This window comes from Bemisia tabaci, chromosome 3 (assembly GCF_918797505.1).
Source record: "Bemisia tabaci chromosome 3, PGI_BMITA_v3".
In the NCBI taxonomy this organism is placed as follows: Eukaryota; Metazoa; Arthropoda; class Insecta; order Hemiptera; family Aleyrodidae; genus Bemisia; species Bemisia tabaci.
This window is the reverse complement of record NC_092795.1, coordinates 39,420,009-39,441,152: the sequence shown is the minus strand read 5'-3', so window position 1 is coordinate 39,441,152 and position 21,144 is coordinate 39,420,009. Positions and strand designations below refer to the sequence as shown.

The window sequence follows — 21,144 nt, the reverse complement described above, 5'->3', positions numbered from 1 at the left end:
TTTATCTCGATCCTGTTGGCTGTCCGATTAACCAAATTTAACATCGTGCGTTAGTTTCCTTTTTGAAAGTGTTATCAAGGATTTCTCCACTTAGTAAAAGAAACAAATCTTGAGCTTTCAGCCGATTTTTTTAATAATAATAAGTAGACTCAGACCATGCTTAACAAAACAGTGTGCGAGAGAACGTTTATTTAAAAATTATCATAACATGGTGATCTCCTCTAATTAGTATGTACATATGTCCAGCCGCGTATTATTCGAGTGTTAGTTTAAAATAGTGATTGGTGAAAATTTTATTTTTATGTATCGATTTATGTGAAGATGAAAAACAGTGGTTTTATTATTACATGATTGCCTCTGCTATTGGTCCTTGGACTGAAGTGTGGAGGAAGTTCTCAAAATTAGGTTAAATTCAAAGTAGCTTTCTTTCTTGCCTATTTAGATTGAATAAATCTCGGTTGAATAATCCTGCGCTTTTACCGAGGAATAATGAATGATCCGGCGAGAACATGCGCGAACGCCATTTCATATTCATGAGACTTAAAGCGTCGTATCTGTGAATTTACTCTAATGTATAAGCTTGACCATTTCTTTTATTCCTTTTTTTTTCTTTCTTTCTTTTTTTTGTTTTTACTTTCGTTTCGATTCTTTTCAAACAGATGATGCTGGAAACTTTAAGGAACTGAGAGCTTTTTTTTTCATTTAGGAAAAATCTACGGAAAGTAATAACATATAATGTAAAAAATTTATAAAATTCTTAGAAATTGAACAGTAAAAATTATAACCCTTCGATTAATTAGAAAGCAATAATAATTTTTAAAAATACCACGACCGAATATTTTTTTCACTTAATTAAAACTTTGTTGCTTATTCGAAGAAACAATTTTTTAAATGAGGTTTGCAAAAAACTACGTAAAAAACTTGTTTTTTAAAGTACGTATCCTCCAGAATATTGGAGTGATGAACCCCCGCTAAAGTGTTTAAATCTAGACATTCCATCGTGCATTTTTAACAAAATGCATGTATTTAAAATTTGTCTTACTCTTTAAAAAAAAAAAAAAAATGAAATTAGAGGAGATTCGCGTGCTGTAAGCTACAATAGTCAAATCAAGCAAGTGATACAATTTCTAGGCAATTAGTTAAATGTTAAAGATCTGCCTAGTTTTAAACGATTTTCATGAAGATTTTCAAATTTTCTAATACTTACGAAAGAAAATTTGAACAAAATATGAATACCTTTTAATTTAAAGTATTCCTAATTTTCCACCTAATTTTTACAGCTTCAATTTTAACCAACATGTGTTTCATGAGGTAAGAAGAAATCTTGTGATAAAAGTTTACTCAGCTAAAAATATTCCTTAAACAGTTTTAAACTATTTTGCAGAAGACTTTTTTCTACATTTTCGAAAATTCGTCATCAAAGATTCTAAGAAATATTTCAGAATTCACACTCATATTGATTAAAAATGATTATCTACCTCAAAACTGTTACGCCTAATTTATTTCAGTGTAGATAAAAAAAGTGACAGTATTGGTTTTTACTTTTAAAGCCGTTTCAGTTAAAACAGGACCAAAAACTTTCAGCACATAATTCCTGCACAAAAACGGTCATGTGGCCATCAGCACATCCGTTGCGATGTGCATCGTTTATTATTTTCGTGCTCGTATCCGCTGAAAGTGCCGTGCTCCAGCCTGGAATTTCCAACACATCCGTGCATGGCAAATTGCATTCTACGTATTCGGAGGCGTCGACAAGCAACCTCACAGAGACTCAAACGCACACGGACCCTGTGACAGACGAGATTGACTCAGTAACTACACATGCGCCTGCCGGATTGCATTCACCAGAAGAGCAGGAGTTCTCACCGAGTACCGAGCCTGATTTTACACTGGGACCTATCACCGTTGATATTTCAATGCTTAACCTCGAGGACCTCTTCACAGACGAGGGAAAGACAGAGGAGACACCAGTGAGAGAATCATGGATTCAGCGGATTGCCCACCATGACGTTAAATCTCCGCGGAGACCTGGAGGTCGATCTCTTAGCCATGATCAAGCGGAATCAGACCTGTTGGGGGATTTTGAGAACCTCAGCTGGGCTTCTCAAGTGATCACAAAGGCCATGTGGAGATATTATCCCTGGTCGCGAAGTAACAGCGCGTGCACACATCAGGGTGAACTTTACCGGCAACATTTCAGCAACTTGACTCAATGGGCTGTCAAAAGTAAGTGGATCCGTGTTATCCTTTCACAAATAATACTAATAATTACGAATTACCACGAAATATGATACTAATCTTACTTCATGATGTGAAACCGTAAGAATAACGCGCATAACGTATGACGCGTAACGCATGATGCGTGAGGCGCTTTGGATGGGGGTTAGGGTTGGATACTAAGCTGTTAGGGATTTTAGCCCCCATGTGTAAAATAAAATCATAAAGTTCACCAAATTTTTATTCTCATTTGTTTAAAATTTGAGTTGGAAAATGTGGTTAAAGGTTAATTCGCATTTACGTCGTACGTTGTTTTAATATTTAACGGACCTCCATCAAAGTTTTAATTAATAGGTAAAGAATGTGGTTTTGTTGGATTGTGATTTTCATATGGGAGAAAATTCTGTATGAAAATCCCCAAAATTAGAAGTATGTGAAATCAACAAAACCTTACAGGGCCGGATTTATCTATTTGCCGACCCCTTCTCATTCGTTTTAAGACATCGATACAAACCATCAAGTGAACGTGCCGGAGGAGGAGGGGTGCATAAGACGCGTTTACTCGTGTTGGGCACATTTTTTGTGAAAGCCCTGTCAACACTAGCAAAATTTCACGGAACTTTGCGCGAAAGTTAAGTTCCGTAAACCTATCTCTGTGTGGACAAGACCTTTCATTTATAAGAAATGAACGAAAAAGTTATGGAAGAATAAACTTATTAATGGTTTAATAAGTTTAATTTCTGCCACCGCGCCGACCGCACTGTGTCTGGCGCATTGCGTGAAGTGTCAGTCTTGTAGGCGCTATGTGAATGCAATTCACGCCGACCGCTGCTAAGCGCACTGTTTTTGACGCAATGCGTGAAGTATTCATGCAGTCTTGTAGGCGATATGCATTTCACGCCAACCGCTGCTGACCGCACTACGTTTGACGCAATGCGTGAAGTATTCATGGAGTCTTGTAGGCGCTCACATGTTTCATGCTGACCGGCGGGCCGAGGGTTTCTCCTTTTCATCTCAAGTCCTCGTCATCATTGCTCTTTACGCCGCGCCGCTCCAGGCCAAATTGCGTGTTTAGTTTCTCTCTCAACTAGACTAGTGAAAGGCGCTGTCTCTTGTATGACCGAAAGACGAACAGATTAGAAATTACTATACTTTAACTCTCAGGAAATGAGAGATTTTGTCGCCTTTTCTTGTTTATAATTTTTTTCTGAGTCCGATTTTTTTTTGATACCTACATTTGAAAAAATTGCAACATTTGCCGCCCCCTAAATTTGCCGCCATGGGTCGCGGCCCGCGTGGCCACCCCCTAAATCCGGCCCTGAAACCTCATGAATATTTGCCAAAATATTATATCGTTCCCTTCCATGAAATATATACCACAAGCGCCTTTCAATTTTAGAAAAGTCATGAACAAATGATTTGCAATGGCTGAACATATTATTTTGGCTTAAGTCTTTGCATGTAGGGAATTGAGGTATACGCTTCACAATTAAATACAATTTTAAGCAAAAAATAAATTTCGTTAGGAAAATTTAAGTTTGTGATACTGTTTTTTGAGGGGACTCTTCGAGCACAATTGCACGTGCAGTTAAGGGTGTAATACGGAGGTATCTTGCCTGCGTTTTGGCGCTTGCAATGTGTATTTGCGTTTGTTGCGGCTTTCCTCTCTTTAACCTGGGCACATTTTCCACGAGGACCTGTCACTGGTACATAACCTCTCTTCAGGAGTAATAGCGCCCCTTTTTGTTGTCACAATATGCGCTCTCTAAATACAGTGTCACGACAAAAAATCCTGTGCCCTTTCATACGCTCACTGCCCAAGTGCCCATGGTGACATTCCATCTATTTTACCTCAAATAAAGTCCACGCCAAATAAGTTTAAGAACTATTGGACTGCGGCAGAGAATCCGTCTTATTGATTCCTGCACTCAATTTTAATGCTAAATTGACGTCATACGATTTTCTGTCGCATTCTAAATGTGTGTAAACTTATGGCGTGGGCTCTAAGAGGCAAAATTATTTTATTTATCAATAATTACTCACAATCGGTAAAAAATCACATTGCGGCTTCACATTGACTAAACTACCTTCTTCTAGTATTATTGAAGGGGAATAAATTACCATGCATAATAAGTCTCTGTCTCTATTTCTAAGTGCATTCTCTTTTTTCTTTTATAATATTCTCTTACATAAAGAATAGCTAGTTTACTCAGGTAATGAATATAATGCAGATTTGTATCATTAGACAACTCAAACAAGAATAAAATGAGGGGCCGTTTTACCATCAGTAGTGGTATTAAACTAGGGGAGCGGCATAAATTTAAATTGTGGAATGTAAGTGCCTCAGTGTTTGTTACCTATTGTTGTGGTTGCGGAGTGGAATATCATGACGGACATCGATAGTTGAATGCTTACATGACTTTTTTCTCACAACTTTATGTTGATACTATTTAAATGTTTAAAAAAAAAATAAAAAAAATAAAAAAAAAAAAAAAAAAATTGGACGGCTTCCACTTAGCTCTCACTTACTTCCGATGCCTCATGAATACATAAAACAACACAATATGTATGAAGGATCCCAGCGCCTACACTAATCACATTCAAAAAGAAAAAATGAGCCTGAAAAACCACAAAACATTTTAAAATCTGATGAGTTTGAAAAATAAGAAAAATACGAGAGAAAAAAGTGCCGAAGAAGTCAAACCAGAGATTAGATCGGATTAGCCAATCTCTGTCTATAGGCATACTATAAATTATTGACTTCAACTTGGATTTTTTGGCTTAATTTTTTCACCACTTTTATTTCTTTATTGAATAATGTCAATTTCAGAACTTCCTGTTTCGAGTCGATCGTTAAGTGTATTGTAGCGAAATATACTCTAGTTGTTATGCAAACTAAGGTCTCAGATTATTGACATTAGTGACAAGATTGTAAACACATTTGAGAGTAATTTTTCCACTCTTTAAAATTCATAACATTCTTTTCTGTTAAACCTTCTATCCGCATTTCTTCCAATGGGCTCAGACATTCTTTAATTTACACTGATGATGCAAGAGCACACTTGACATTCCTTAGTCCGATCCACCTCCGACCAAGATTTCCAGACATCATTTATTCCTCTTCCACGACATTATGTATGCTGAAACCTTTTTTTTCTATTAAACACCATGTTTTCATCTGCGGGGAAACTCGTTTTGGAGCATAATTAAGACTTGATCTCTACATAATCCTAGACATTTTTTTATCTTCAATGTACCCTGTACGTAGGAATAGAAGCGTAATAAACATGCATTAATTTCTCATTAAGAACAAATACAAATTTGACAAAAGTACTTCCCGCTATCTCATTTTGGGGTGAGATATCTCTTTCACGCCAGAAAGAAACTCAATTTTTATATCATACTAAAAATACACTAAGTATACTGAAAACATATAACTAATTTTATGAGTATTTCTACTCCTACTAATTATCTAGTTGACTTAAAGTCGTTGCTTTCAGTAGGGGTCAGTGGAAAAACCCCAATATGATAGAAATACTTAACAAAAATTCACCGAAGTTTGATTAAGTAGAAGTTGTAAAACGTTAATTTTAATTAGCAATTTTCTTTCCTACGATTCTGAAGATATCAGATTTACAGCAAAAAAAGCAACTTGTTAATTTGTCGATTTTTTTACAGCAACGGGACGAAAATTTATTTAATCGCATAGTGTCATTCGGCAGTCATGTTATTTGTACCTTATTTCAGTGTTTGATGCGTCGGACATAGCACCGGACGGGATTTTGGAGACTGACAATTTGAACTCCGGGCATTTTGACGAGTGTTTGGCCATCGACGTGGGATCCTTGGACATGAAAGGGCAGTACTGCTTGGTTAAAGTTGAATACAGCCCTTACGAAGAAATAAGTCTGGATTTCTGGACACCTGACCGAGAGACAAACTACGATCAACCTGATCCCATGAAGGCCGTTTGGCTGGATGCGAAGGTAAAGGGACGCAAGAATTTCATATCAATTTAGTCCCGTTAATTAAGCTCCTGCACAGATCTATGGACACCTCTCGGAAAAAACAACTATGGTGAAAACGCTTATGTATAATCAATTATGTTCGTTTGTTTGCCGGAGAATACGCGACTATAAAAGCTACAGACAACCCATTCGGTGTATCACTAACAATAAGTCTGATTGAGTATAGTTTTTATTTTTTTTTCTTTATTTACTTTTTATTGTGTCGCCCTAGGTGGTTTTAACATCTCCAAGAAAACACCTAGATCCGTAAAAATATTTTGCCTAACAACATGGCTGCACAAGAAAAATTTGAAGGAGATTTTGAAAAACTTTAAGTATAGTGGATAAACCTGATTTTGAAATTTTGTCAGAATTTTAGTTCGCAAATGATATTTTGGGAACTTTTCCTCCGGTCTTTTAACTGAAGAAAAATAAAATTCGTAAGTATGATGTATGCCTATATATAGAGTAAGAGATGTATTCTCGTTGTTTGTGTTGTTACGGTGGGCAAATATTTTTTAGCCGAGACCAAAATTGAAGAGCCCTGTATTCAATTCTGCATTTGTTCTGGTATTAAATTCACAGCCGCACGCAGACCCAGCGCGGAACAACAGAAGCGAGTTCGAATTTGCTGTTTGTCTTCCCAAGTCATGTTCGGCCGAGGATCTGCGGATGTCGCTCCAAGAGACGATCAACCAAGTGGCCGCTTTCCATAAGCTCAACTTTCAGCTTACTGTTCGATCTCAAGATTGCTCCGTAAAGGATCCCGAAAACCCTGACCAACTCGGTTTTGCCGTTACTGTGTAAGCCATTTTCCTGCCTTTTTTAATGTATTTCTCTAGAGGATTTGCTAATATTTGTTGTTTTCCTCTTTCTATTACAAAATGTGTTTGAAAAAAATATTAATATTATAAAATTTCCTGAATTTGGATCGTTACTCAATGATCGAATTCACCCCTCCTCCACGTTCTCAACATCCCCCTGAACCCCCTTGATGCTTAAATATTTTCTAATGTCAGAACTAAAGCACGCGTGCTCAAGATTCTCATTTCATTGAGTCGAACAGTTTTCAAAAACGCCTTCATTTAGGAGTGATGCATAATGATTTACTGGAGTTGACAATGGAGAGTAAAGGAGCGCGTTGCATCGAGTGAACATTCTGGCAGGTATCTAGGGTTATTCCAGCAAAATGTTATCCGATTATTTTGTTTACTTTATTTCAGGTCAATTTTTATGGGCGCCGTTACGCTTGTGATCATCAGCACTTTGTTGGATATTTTAATCTTCCAGAAAAGCAAGTCCAAGAGTATTTTCCGTAAGTGAGCTTACAAACAATCTTGATTTGCGCACCAGCGAACATATTTTTGTGTACTTGTATTACTTTTGGGGAATATAGGAAGTGAAACACAAACAAACCCAAATGTTTTGTTGACTTGAATGCAGTTTGCGGTGAAGTTGGCGCAGAAAACAATGGAGAGGCTGGGAAACCTTCAAGTCAACCTAAGGCTTGATTCATTTTGTGTTTTACTTCTCGTATGAGCCAAACATTTGTGTAGCGCTTTCTCTCCGTGCAGTAAGAGTGTATTAGAGAAAATTGAGGGTGAAAACTAATAGAATGAAATGAAAATGTAATGAAATAAAGGGGCGTTTCTTTAAGTTCTGATTCTTATACCGTTGTCTCTCAGTATCGGTGGAAAGGTACTTTGTTTCCACCGTATACACATTTCTGACCCTCAAAAAATATTATTCCGAGAGCTATTAATCATCCTAACGAAAAAGAGAGAGTGAAAGTGTGCTTCATTCAAGAAACATTTTATATTCTAGCCCATTATTTTAATACCGAACGTGAATATGTATCACGAATGGCGAACGCCTAGTAAATAAAGGTGGCATCATTGAGCTTTAATCATTACTATGTACCTACTAACCTATCATTTTAAAGTAATAGTTTGCTGATTGTGATTTTTGAATTTTGCAGGGACTTTTCTGAAGTCGTTCTCGGTGGTGAAAAATTTGAACAGGCTCCAAAAGCCCTGCGAGGATGAGGAATTTGCCCCTGTCAACTACCTTAAATTTCAAATACTGGTCTTCATTATTTTCGGACACCGTATTATGTTTCTCTTTGGAAATAGACTTTATAACCCATCTTGGATTGAAAGGGTACATAGGAAAGATGAAATTACCATTCATGCAACGTACAATGCGCCAAATATCTCTATCTTTTCTGGGGTTGCTGTACAAGAGAAAATATTTACGTGCCTTGAATTTCAGAGATAACTACTCAGAAATGCCACCATTGAGTTGCATGCAGTTATAATTTGAGAGCAATTATTTTTTTCATACCAAAATATTTTAATTCCACCACATCTGGTGGCTTTCGTTTGGCTAATTGCTGTCCACCATCATTTGATGATCGGTGCCGTCTAAATCATTACAATATACCGATAACTTTCCTCCAAAAATGCGCATCTTAGACTGTGGCATTCCAATACCCCGCTAATGATTTATTGTCTAAACCGTTTTCCTTGAATATGTCTGTGAATTTTCCTCTCTCGCTCGACCATATTCATAGGAATTTTTGGATAGTATTTTGATCTTTAAAAAAATAAATCATTCTCGGAGGTATAGAAACGTGACATTGGAAACACGCATTTTTCGATCTAGCCATCGATATTGAATTTGTAGTGAAAACTCCGCAAAGACTAAGCATTTCCAAAAAATGCAATTGAAATACTGTAGCAATATTCCAACTACTTCTTTTATGCAACTTACATATTGAGATGGTCTCATGTAGATGTGCGTTTGCATTGTGCAATGATGGTCACATCTAAGTGAACAATCGAAATAAATAAAAGGGCGGACAAAAGGAAATAAAGGAAAAAAGACAGAGCAGCCAATCCTTCCCCAAGTGAACCACCCCTTCAGTGCGTAGGTAATAGGTACATGATGTGAGTCAAAATTATAGTTATCTCTTTTTAAATATCGCTCGTTATACTTATGATTCAAAATTAGTCACAGAAAAAATGAAGTCAATACTTTCGATTACTAGCAATTCGATCTTTGATTTATCATATCTTTTACACGCTTTTCCCTTTTTTCTATTGTTTCTAGCTCGCGAGACTTCCTCTGACAGCCTACGTTAATGGAAGTAGTTCGGTCGTTGTTGATACCTTCTTTGTGATTGGCGGTTTTCTGGCCTACCTATTCATTCATAGAACCCTGTCAAAGAGGAAGAGAGACAATCTGCTTATGATCTACGTTTACCGATGGTTGAGGTACAAGACAAATCTTCTTAGTAAAATTAGATAAGGTACAGTTCATGAGAGCGTATTCGTTGATGAATATGATATATTTTCAATAATAAGAAAAAAATTGAAAACTACTAAACTTGATGATAATGCCTTTGGCTTGGGTATTCCGTTTGCCACAATATTTTCTTTCAATCAAAACTTTGCGGGGAGGCGTAAAAGTTTCAAAAGTTTTGGAGAAGTTTGGTAATAATAATACTCTTTAATAACAAATAAAAATTTTACCCAATATTAAGATTGGATCGTTTCTCGAGAGAATGAAATTAAAAGAAATGTTTACTGTCATAGATCAAGCTCACCCAGTTAGCAAGACTGAGCTCCGTTATTTGGATACATACGTCAAAGTATATGGTGCATTATTGTAGCATAATCTTGCCATATCGCTACCCATCCTTAATCTTCTCAAGAGTTTCTTTATTGGACACAAGATTTTGATGTGATGCGCACTGAAGTGGAACGTATTAAAATGAATGAGTTGAATTATATACTTTAATGAACTTATGTTTAGGGTGATTGTTTATTTTCTCTCTGCCTTACTCAATGTTCAGGCCTGCTAACATCGTGAAAGCTGACACATCATAATTCCAGCACGGAACTTGTATGTTTTTTAGCTGTAAAGCCCAGAGAAAAAGGCATCAACGGAGTTAACTCAAAGGTAGTTGTGAGTGAAACTTTCATAAATGTCTCCAATTTTTGTCGAGGAAACTGAAAAACAGAATTATCATTAATTATAATTTAAAATTATGATGGCCCGTCTCCATCTTACCTAGATCTAAATGCTAACCGAATCTTTTTTGTAATAGAATTGTGCCTTTGTATGCGCTGATAATTGCGTTGTACACTTTCGTCATGCCGAATCTCGGGGATGGTCCTCTATGGAACAGATTTGTGGAGAGGGAAGTCAATTACTGCAGGAAAAACTGGTGGCTCAATCTCCTCTTCATCAACAATTACGTCCATGCTGATCAACTGGTAATAATGTTTAGCTTAGTAACCGTGTACTTAAGTGTTGCTACTTTTAATAAAATTAAAAAGAATGAAAGGAGTGCGAATTTGTAATGCTATTGGTAGTAGTAATTTATACCAATCGTTACAAATTGGAAACGATTGCTGACATCAAGCGCAATTTCAGAATTTATATCGGGTGTTAGCTGACAAGAAACGTATAGCTACAGGACCACTGGACAAGGTACAAAGTTAAGCATTCTGATACATGTTTCATAACAAAAATTCAACGAAAAACGTACGATTCGTGCAACGAAAATTACTAAAATTGACTCCTAACCAAGATATTCAATTTTTTTTGACGCGTGAATTCAAACCTCCTGCTCATGAAAACACAAGAGTCTGCGTGCGTCAGATCGCAAACTAAACATCACCGTGGCAGTCTCTGCGATACGAAAATATTACAATCTCAATTTTGATGCTTTGGCTCAGCTACAGCAAATTGTTTACACTTCGAACAATAAAGGGTAGGAAACGAACAGTGGCACATGTTTGAACAGTGGAACATTTCAAAATCATGAGTTAAAAAACGCTGACTATGCGAGTATAAATATTAAAGCCGAGCAGAGCGGAGCGGCGCGGCGGCGTGCTGCCAGCGCGAGAGGCTCACTGGCGCCTACAAACCTAAGTGGATACTTCACGCATTGCACAATGCTTGAAGTATCCACTTAGGTTTGTAGGCGCCAATGCGCGTTTCGCGCTGGCCGCCCGCCCGCCGTGCGGCGGCGCGCGGCGCCTGAAGCAACTATTTCACAACAGAGGTGTTGCACAGTATTTTACGAAATTGATCGTATTAAGAATCACAGGCATCCTTTAAAAGTACAGATCTTTCCTCGCAAAAAAATCAAGATACTTATCGTACACAGGAAAAATCTAAGAGCCTTTAGCTGAGGCAAATATAGAGGTTTATCCGGCTCAGGGATAACAAGGTGGGAATTTTTTGAAAGATAATTAAGTCCTGTCACACCAAAGAGGTGTAGAGAGTTTTAGTGAATTTTGTCTCATGGAATTGACGCTCCCCCATTTTTACCAAAACTCTCAATTATATGTTATTGTCCGTTGGACCAAACAGACAAAACAAGAAAACAAGCAAACTCTCATTCTTCCAAGACATTATATGTATATTTTCATCCAAAAACGTCGTGAGCAATTGTCGTTTGTATTTACATGTGGGCCAATTAACTTTGGGTCTCAACTGGCACGTGGACCAAAACTCCCGTTCCGAAAAAACGCGTGGACGTAAATTACTGGAAAAAACAGGTGCTCGGACAAAAAATCTTTGACGAAATGTCCTATAACCGGAGGGAATGCTTACCAGGGTTTTAGCACTTTCACTTTTGTTGGCATTTTTTTCGGGACTATCATTTTAATTGATGTAAAGAAAATGCATGCTAGGTACTAAAATTCATGACAAATTGTCATATACTCCTAGTCTTGATATTCTGAGAGCAAAAAAATATTATGGTGCAAATTTAAAGAATTTTCTTCGTTTTTTAGTGTATGATTCATTCGTGGTATTTAGCCGTGGACATGCAGCTGTTCATTTTAACGTCCATTGTGGCCGTTTTTATCTTCCATCATCAGAGAAAAGCTAAGTTTGTGCTGGGGACACTCGTTACTCTATCAGTCGTTATCCCTGCTATCTGCGTGTATTGCGGGAAGTATTTCGCCGTCATCTTTGCATTTCAACAGTAAGATTAACTATCATATTATATTTTTATCAATAGGTACGACAAAAAAAATTATTTATATGTGTGTAAGATCCAGAATAATTGACGAATGAGCTTATTTGTAGGTGAGTTTCAATTCTTGAATTTTTGAAAAGTATAGAGAGCTCTGTGCAACCTGGAATTTTCCTGGATTTTTTCTTTTCAAAAGAGTGTCCCTGCATGAATATTTTAAAAGTACTAGCACAGGTTCCTTCTCACAAATTAGATAATCAATTGTACTTATTTTTTATCGACACTCATTATTTCTGTAGATGGATCTCGGATGGTTCAGACTTTGCGATGGTTCCATTTTTTCACAAAAAAGTTAGCCAAAATTGGAGGCTAAAATCGAAAGACATGTAGGTATGTTGTTCTCTCAGTGATCAACTTGAGAGAACTTTTTGATTGTGCTGTTGCAGATTCCAACCCAAGTTTTATTTCTTTTAAAAAAATAAATCATAGTAATCGGAAACTATCGTTATAATGTCGATTCGCATTTTTCGGCTTTAGCCTCCGACATGAGTTCTCATTTTTTTCTCTCATTTTACAGATTTTTAAAGGATATCACTTCGGATCCGAATTTCCATCATATGTACATTAAAACGCACACCAGAGCGATTCCGTACATATTGGGATTAACAACTGCTCATGTCTATTTGAAGCTGAAAGAGAAAAATGTGAAATTTACGACGGTAAGATGGATTTGGTGCATAACTATATTTAACTATACCACCGGTATGCGGCAATTTTATCATAATAGAGTTGCATATTGAAAATTTTAGCGGAAAGCATTTTAGCAAAAATATTATCTGCTTCTTCTTCATCATATTTTTATTCTTGGAAATGGATACTCAGTAGTCACTGATGTCCATTGGCTAAACAGTGTCTAAGCTAGACACTACACTTTTTTCTTCTAGTAACAAAACTAAGGGAATGATTCATGAATTCTTCATCTCGTTACATTGCATATTGATGGGATACGTCGATTAGCTCTAATCAGCCTTTTTCTAGATTTTTTAAGGTTCCTGGAAATGAGTAGTGCTGAAAAATGCCTACCTTATGAGTAATGCACGTTCATATTGGACGACAGGAAATTGAAATGCGGCGGAATTGGATGGTCAAAAGCTCCTGTATATATCCTTTAATTACGGACCTACACCTGTATGTTGTACATTTTCTTCTACATTGTGCCTCTGACATGGCTTGGTATTCTTGAACAACTTTTATTCAAAACAAAACGAGAAGAAACTAAAACTCCATTGATTTCATGCAGTTCCAGTTATGGGTAGGCGTTGGGCTTTGCTTTCTACTTGGAAACTCGGCTGTGCTGTACAGTGCCCTGCTTTATTTACCTGGATGGCCCTACAATATTGTTGAGCACATGGTCTACAACCCTCTACACAGAGTCATGTTCGCTTTAGTCCCGTGCTTCATCCTCATCGGTCAAGGGACTACCGGCTTTGGTAAGTAAATAAATACCTTCGATTCGGATATACCTACCTCAGCTCGGGGCGTGGAATAATTTGGAAAAACTGTCATCTTTTAAATACTTCAAAAACATTTTAAAAAAATTGAGTGATTTCAAAACCTGCACACCTCTGATCTGGGGAAGTCTCTCGACTAGACCCTTGTTGATGATTAAGCACCCCCTTCGACCCTCCTTGAAAGTCTAATCTATACCGTGCTAAGGACGTCGTATGAGCCATCAGGCGTTGCCATATTTCTTTCGACAAATCACGAATTTTCAGGAAAATTTGAGAATATTTCTCCTCCAATTTTTTACAGGATTTCTTTTGTAGTTGGATCTAAAAAGTCTGAAAATTTCAAAGAAAAATATTCATAATTTTCTTCAAATATAAATATTTTTGGAGAGGAAATTTGGCAACTCTCGAATGTTCATACGGCGTTCTTCCTTGGCACGGCAGTAATCCGCTCGTGTTTCCGCTCGAGAAATAAAATAAAATCTTCAACATTTTGCTTAAAAATTTTCTTTGGAAATTCGTGGTTGAAAGAAGAAAAAAAAATCAACGACAGGAAGAGACCATACGAATCATAAGAAATCATTGCGTTTGAAATAAATAAACGTGCCAAGGCGCCTCCAATTACTAACACGGAAGAAAGATGCAGGATGCAGTGCAACGATAATTGTCAGCATTGTTCGCGACGCTTTGACGCAACTATAAATGCTCAAGGGATATCCGTGCTGCATATACTCGATAATGAAGGCGCCATGGTTAACTTTTCTAGGCGGTGATGAGCGCACCACACTCTCACGGCAACTAACGACGGCAATATTGCAGACAGGGATTTCGAACGGTTTCTTGCTGTTATCGTTGCTTGATTTGTTCTTTTCTTATTGAAATTGTTAGAAATACATTAATTGTTTTTTCTATCTGATTTTCAGGAATAGCGAGCAGATTTACATCAGCGCCTCTATTTGTATCTCTGGGTCGTCTCACATACAGCGCGTATTTAGTTCACCCGATAGTTCAGTTGATCGTGATCTATTCTGATCGAACGTCTTTTTCGCTTTCTTTCATACGAATTGTGAGTTATCATTAACTTTCGGACTATATTTACTTAAGGAAAAATTATTGTGATTTGTTGGGACAGGAAGTTTTTAACAGGGCCGGATTTAGGGGGTATCCACATGGGCCGCGGCCCATGGCGGCAAATTTTGCAATTTTTTAAATGTTGGTATAAAAAAATCGGATTCAGAGAAAAAATTATCCATGAGAAAAGGGGACGAAATTTCTCTCTCCTGAGAGTATAGTAATTTCTAATTTTGTCGTTTTTCGGTGATACAAAAAATAGCATCTTTAATTAGAGGAGTGAAGAGAGGAACTGAACACGCAATTTGGACTGGAGCTCAATGCAGAGAGGAATGATGACGAGGACTTGAGATGAAAAAGACAAGCCCTCGGCGCGGCAATCGGCATGTAACATATTAGCGCCTACAAGACTGCATGAATACTTCACGCATTGCGCCAAACACAGTGCGGTCTGGAGCGGTTGGCATGAAACGTATAGCGCCTACAAGACTGCAGGAATACTTCACGCATTGCGCCAATCACAGTGCGATCAGCGCGGCGCAGCGGCGGAAGTTAAAATATTTAACCACATTTATGTTTGTTCTTTCAAATTTTTTGGTTCATTTCTTATAAATGGAGGACCTTGTCCACATACAGATAGGTTTACGGAACTTAACTTTCGCGCAAAGTTCCGTGAAATTTTGCTAGTAGTGTTGACCGGGCTTTCGCAAAAAATGTATCCAACGTCTTATGCACCCCTCCCCCTCTCTTGATTCAATCGGATTTTTACTCGAATCGAAACGAAATTCGCTTAAATTGAGATGCTTGGTTCCTGGATCGATTTAAGCTAGATTCTGATTGAATCAAGAGTACTTTTTCTTGTCGATGTTTTTAAGAGTCTGGACTCTAGATCCAATGTGTTTTTTTCCAGTGCATGTTTATCGACTGTAAAAGTACTGAGTGCGAGAGCACGTATCTTCCTTGACCTTGCAACCCTGCTTACCACTTGGGCACAAATCCCTAACAAAAATAGCTTCCTACTTTACAACTATACATTCTGCTTTTTACAATATACCTAAATTATTGTAGGAATTCTAATTGAATGATACCTATTTCTATTTACTAATTTGCAGGCATGGTCAACTTGTGGAGATGTATTTATGTCATTTGTACTGGCAGTAGTCTTGAATCTTCTTTTTGAATCACCAGTGGATCGGTTACAAAAGAAAATGTTCCATTCTTTTATTCGCGGTGAGTTAACAATTATCTCAAATAATATTTCTTTCAAATCAGAGAGATAGGAAATTCAAATTAAAATTACTACTGCAGCAGACAGCTCAGTCGTTGAAAACTTTCAGCTGTCTCTTTTAAAGAAGACAGATTATGATATGAGAGCAAATATTATTCACCTAAAAGATTAAAACGATTATGTAATATGATATCTGGTTGAAAACTATTTTTGAAACAAAATATTTTAAAACAATCTTTAAAAAAACCGAATGCAACGCTTCCCATGTTTTCTAAGATGCTTTTATTGCCATTAATTTCTATTTACTAAGTATTTACGCTTTTCTCTTTCTCTAGAGTACAAAGAACCCAATAAAACATTGAAGCAAAATGGCGAGAACCAAACATCTAAGAAACAAGAGGTCATCCCAGCTCAGGAGAGATTACCATCGTAAATCGTGGAAGTCTCGTGTTTGGCTTCAGAAAAGAAAGTGATATTTTATTGCATATTTCGAATTAGTTTCAAGGTACAAAATGCACTATTCTTGATTATCATCAAATGCTAGGATAAAAACTTGCTGGACCTAAAATTTCCTCATGTGAGTAAAGCAAGTGTATGCAAAGCAGGGATTCAAACAAGTATAACTGTTTCATGATCAAATTATTCGGCTGGTAAAAGGAAATATTTGTAAAAAGAGATTATATTGGTAAATTTGAAAAAATGGTTCGCAGTTTTACTAAAAGAATAGGTACTTACTTACAGTAAAAAAACTAAGGATAAAAATGCAAATGAAGAAAGTTAGGTAAGTTTATGGGGTCAACATTTTTATTCAACAGAACTTATCTCAGAACACTGCCAGATAATATTGAAGAATGACATTATTCTACAGTCGCTAATTTACGTTCCTTTAAAGTTGTTTGAGGAAGCGTCATCTTATTTCTTAGTAGGCTTTGTAATTATTGTACAAAATAATGTAAATAACTTGTTAGTTGTTTGTAAAAAAAAAAAAAGAAAAATCAATGCTCTGAAAATGTTGTTCTTTTGATTTCATTCACCCCTCTTTCCTCATGGATGTACCAAACTAAACATGGTTAAGATTGGACATCATCAAGACTCAAGAGCCATCTTCGGAATTATCATTGTGCATTACTTTAAAAAATGAAAGATGCTAAACAAGAAAGCAAAGTTTAAATATTATAAAATGCACTTGATGGGTGGTATAGGGCTACACTGCTACAGCTCTGCAATGTGAGATCCATGATAATTTACTTAACGATCCAACTTTAAGAATTTATAGTATTTTATGGAAAACAAGAATTTAGCGGCAAACTCCATTGAAAAAATCAATGAAAATGGGGAACAGTGTTTTGTGAAGAAATCATAATTTATAGAGAAGGTTCTGCATATACATCACACAGGCATATCACATTAAAGGCATGAAAAATGGGCAAAGAGCTTAACATTTCACTTGAATTACCCCTGATACAGTGATACCTAAGTAGCATGATCCAAGAATGTAAAATTAGAATGTCTAATTTGCTCAGTGACTAGAATAGAAACAGATGCTTACCTAGGACGACATCTTGCGCATTATAATTCTATAAGAAAAATCAATAGGTTTAACTGACTTTAAATTGATGAAGAGTAACTTCAATATTACTGTGGGAAAAATTTAAAGATGTGGTGAGTTGTGAGCTGATCTCAAATAAGGCTCAATGAGGGCTCCAGTAAGAAAATGATAAAAAAAAACTATTCTTTCTAAAATTGAGAGTCAAATTGATTCAGAACACTGATGCGACACTAAAATCCAAGATAAAATAAATTGTAGTCCACCTCTGTGGGAGAGTTAAGAAGCTATGCTAAGAGCTCAGCTGGCACTGTTGAATTGTTACGTAAAAAAACAAACTATAAAATGACAAATAAATGTTGAACTAAAGTAGCAATAATAAAAATAAATACAAACACAGTAACAAATAAATATTTACTATACCTAGTCATAAAAAATAAATTTTTAATAATCAACAACATTATAATAATACAACTAACTGGTCTTTTAATGAATTGTCAGACAAACATTGCACAGTTTGCTCAAATTGTAAAGGTCGTTTTCATTAAAATTTGATTACCATCTCAACACAGATTCTAGTTTTAACCTTCACTTTTTTCATTGCATTTATTAGCAAAAATTGAGGTAATATTTACGAACCTATAAAACAGAAAAATAACAATTGAGCATTGCTCCATTCTTAAAAAGCATTACTAGCCACTTTTAAGACCATTAATGGAATGCTCATTTGTAAACAGAATAGCAGATGGTTTTACCTGCTGATAGCATGTAGCCACTAGTCATATTTTGTAACCAAAGGTGAGGTGATAACGTTCCAAAAAAAAACCATGCCAATTTTTTTTATAAGATTTTACCACCTATTTCTAACATTTCCTTGACACACAAAATTTTCTCACGACACTTTCCCAAAGCCTTTCCTCTCTCTTTTTCGGCAGAATCAATTTTCTCCCATCCATCCCAATCAACTACTGGAGTGTTATTTTTGCTTATTATCTCCTTAATAATGGGAAACCCTGGTTTTGAGGATTTAATGTCAATTTTCATGTCTTTCAAGTCAGTTGCAATTGATTGTGCAGTCTGAAATGCATTTGACATGGTCGATAAAATTACACCAGATGGACCAGTTGCCAACCATCCAGCAGCATAAACATTCTCACAGTTTTTAACAGTACTAGTTTTGTCATCAAATGGAACATCAGGATCCACAGACACTGATTTGTATCCTATTGACCTAAGAGCAAGTCCACATTCGATGGATTCAACCTCAGAACTTGGCACAGCTTTGTCCCCTTCCAATTTGTTCACTACAAAATTAACTTTTTCTACCGACTGAGTGCCTTCAAAATTACTTGGTGACCTAAAAAATAGTGGGCAAAATTTTTTCGTTACACTAGCTGGTGGTGTTTTCAGAGAGGCATCAAATATAAGTTGGGTCAGTCGCTTTCTTGGTCGTGGAAGGTTTTCAATAGCCTCAGGCACGCCGCTCAACTGCCCTGACTGGAAAAGAGTCGATACTCCTGGTAAATTCAACATTTCCCGGAACTCTTTAATTGTAAATGCTACCTGAAGTGGCCCACGGCGACCTACTAGAAAGACTGTCTTGACTTTACTCCGAGATAAGGTATCTAAAGCTCTAGAGGTAATATCAGTTGATTTTAAAATATCTACTGGAGATAGAAGTATTCTGGCAATATCAACAGCTACATTACCTTGTCCTAGGATAACAGCTGTTTCAGTATCAAGATTTACATCAAGTTCACTATCGTCAGGTAATCCATTGTACCATCCAACAAATCTCCTTGCTGAGAGGACATTTTTTAGGCTTTCTCCAGGAATACCAAACTCTCGGTCATGATCTGCTCCATATGTGAGTACAATAATGTGATAGGCCGCTTTCAAGTCACTCATAGTAATATCTTGACCTGTACAAACAATCAATTAGACGAAATCAGACTGAAACTTGACTGACTGAAATCAGACTGACTGATGATTAGACTGAATCATTTGTAAGATAGACGAAAAAAAGCTATGCAATTTGTGCTTAAGTACAGTTTTGAAGACTCTGAACACAATATTTCAAAGTGATTGAGCAGTTTAGATATTTTAATAGATCTATCAGCAACCGATTTAGGATAGTCAAAGATGAACGTTTCACCGAGAAGAGCTGCTGAGGCAAGGAGTGCACTGGCATTTTCAGTGGATCATATTCTCAATGAGCAAAAAACAAAAAAATGTCCAGGAAATTTTAAGAAATTTATTGATTGCATCAAAAAAAGTGGCCTACAATTGGAAAGAAGTAACTACGGTACATTGAGCATCTTTTCCCTCAATTTTACTCATTCTGAGATTTGACCAAAGCTGAAACTCACCAGAAATCAATTGGTTACCTTTGAGATTCCGAATTGAATCTTGTTTCTTGACTGTAAGATGAGACCCAACAAAAATATTACACCCTCCCAGTCAAATGCTGACCCCATATTAACTTCAAAGCTTGCCGAAGCTTTAAAGCTGGAGAAGTTGGCATACCTACTTGTTTGATATTATCTCTGGAAGAAAATATTTCGCGATCTTACCTAGGGTAACATTGCCGATGAAATTAACTTGAGGGCTGCTTGCTGTTTTGGTGAATGTGTTGATGACATTCTTGACATCTGGATGATCAGGAGCTACACCAAATCTGACAAGGCCAAATGGTACGGGAAGTTTCTCAAATATGTCAATGGTTACATCTGGTATCAGTTTCAATAACTGTTGTGCCGAGTAAAAACCAGCAGGACCACTCCCCACAATACATGCGTTTAATGACTTGGATCCAGTTGTATGAAGTTGGCGGCTAAAAGATTTTGAGATAAGTCTGATGGTGATGTTCATTATGATGCATTCCAAAGCGGACGCACAGGACACGGAGATAGTAGTTTTAAATATAAATGCTGAAGAAAATAAAGACTTCTGTCAAGAATTTTCAACAATTGTATTTGTACTTTCCAATATTCAGGCATTCAGACATTTTGAAGAAATTAAACCCCGAGGATTCAAATGATATTAGTGGGCAAAACCAAGCGATCACCATGAAAACTTCAGTGAGGTAAAGGGTAAAGAAATAAATGGAAGTGGCAAGACGTTCAATATACAAATGACACTGAGTTTCACAAAGGCAAAACTCGATACTAAAGTCAGTCACGTCTCACAAGAACAGAGATAAACCACTTAAATATATTAAAACACGATAGATAACACTTTCGAACTTTCACCTGAAAAGTTTTGTTTACATAAGCCTAACCTCTGTAAACACACATTCCAGCAACCAGCAACGATGAGCTCCCGCGTCGCCATCGAACAACATCGTGACGCGGGAAGTTCAATTTTGCGCTCTACCTTTGGTCGAGCGCTCTTTTTTTAATTTTTAATTTCAATACAAAAAGAAACTTCGGAAAAAGCCTTAAATTCTTTGTGCCCTAAATGCTTATTTTCATCATATTTCATCATTTTAAAGATACCGTTCCAGCTGTCTTTCCAGATTTATTTTTTTTTAATTTATTTATTTTTTTTTTTTTGGGGGGGGGGGGGGGCTG

The 21,144-nt window shown here is 36.7% G+C and overlaps 2 protein-coding genes across 3 annotated transcripts; one reads left to right on the top strand and one right to left on the bottom strand.

The window, feature by feature from the left end:
- Window positions 1–1,610: 1,610 nt before the first annotated feature.
- LOC109032331 (nose resistant to fluoxetine protein 6) lies at window positions 1,611–17,057 on the top strand. Its single transcript, XM_019044405.2, has 13 exons — window positions 1,611–2,226; window positions 5,965–6,203; window positions 6,810–7,027; window positions 7,448–7,539; window positions 8,203–8,384; window positions 9,336–9,499; window positions 10,336–10,504; window positions 12,035–12,228; window positions 12,797–12,938; window positions 13,520–13,709; window positions 14,651–14,793; window positions 15,911–16,028; window positions 16,362–17,057. Exons 1-13 carry the CDS (start codon window positions 1,611–1,613, stop codon window positions 16,457–16,459), a joined length of 2,565 nt encoding a protein of 854 aa, XP_018899950.2. The 3' UTR covers window positions 16,460–17,057.
- Window positions 16,809–20,860, bottom strand: dare (NADPH:adrenodoxin oxidoreductase, mitochondrial). 2 transcript variants are annotated; one of them, XR_011899559.1, is made up of 3 exons: window positions 20,146–20,860; window positions 18,165–19,494; window positions 16,809–18,134 (listed from the first exon to the last, which is right to left on the bottom strand). XR_011899559.1 is itself a non-coding variant. In XM_019044481.2 (2 exons), exons 1-2 carry the CDS (start codon window positions 20,441–20,443, stop codon window positions 18,413–18,415), a joined length of 1,380 nt encoding a protein of 459 aa, XP_018900026.2. In that variant the 5' UTR covers window positions 20,444–20,860; the 3' UTR covers window positions 16,809–18,412. The 2 variants fall into 2 exon arrangements, 1 of the variants encoding a protein (XP_018900026.2); XM_019044481.2 differs by having other exon boundaries at window positions 16,809–19,494.
- Window positions 20,861–21,144: the final 284 nt, after the last annotated feature.

Bases quoted from the DNA above. Each gene is read 5' to 3' on its own strand.
- dare (XM_019044481.2), bottom strand. From the start codon at position 20,443: ATGAACATCACCATCAGACTTATCTCAAAATCTTTTAGCCGCCAACTT. The intron at 19,495-20,145 runs GTAAGATCGCGA...TTGTTTGTACAG, and splicing joins CATCGGCAATGTTACCCTAG to GTCAAGATATTACTATGAGT.
- LOC109032331 (XM_019044405.2), top strand. From the start codon at position 1,611: ATGTGGCCATCAGCACATCCGTTGCGATGTGCATCGTTTATTATTTTC. The intron at 2,227-5,964 runs GTAAGTGGATCC...ACCTTATTTCAG, and splicing joins GACTCAATGGGCTGTCAAAA to TGTTTGATGCGTCGGACATA. The intron at 14,794-15,910 runs GTGAGTTATCAT...ACTAATTTGCAG, and splicing joins CGCTTTCTTTCATACGAATT to GCATGGTCAACTTGTGGAGA.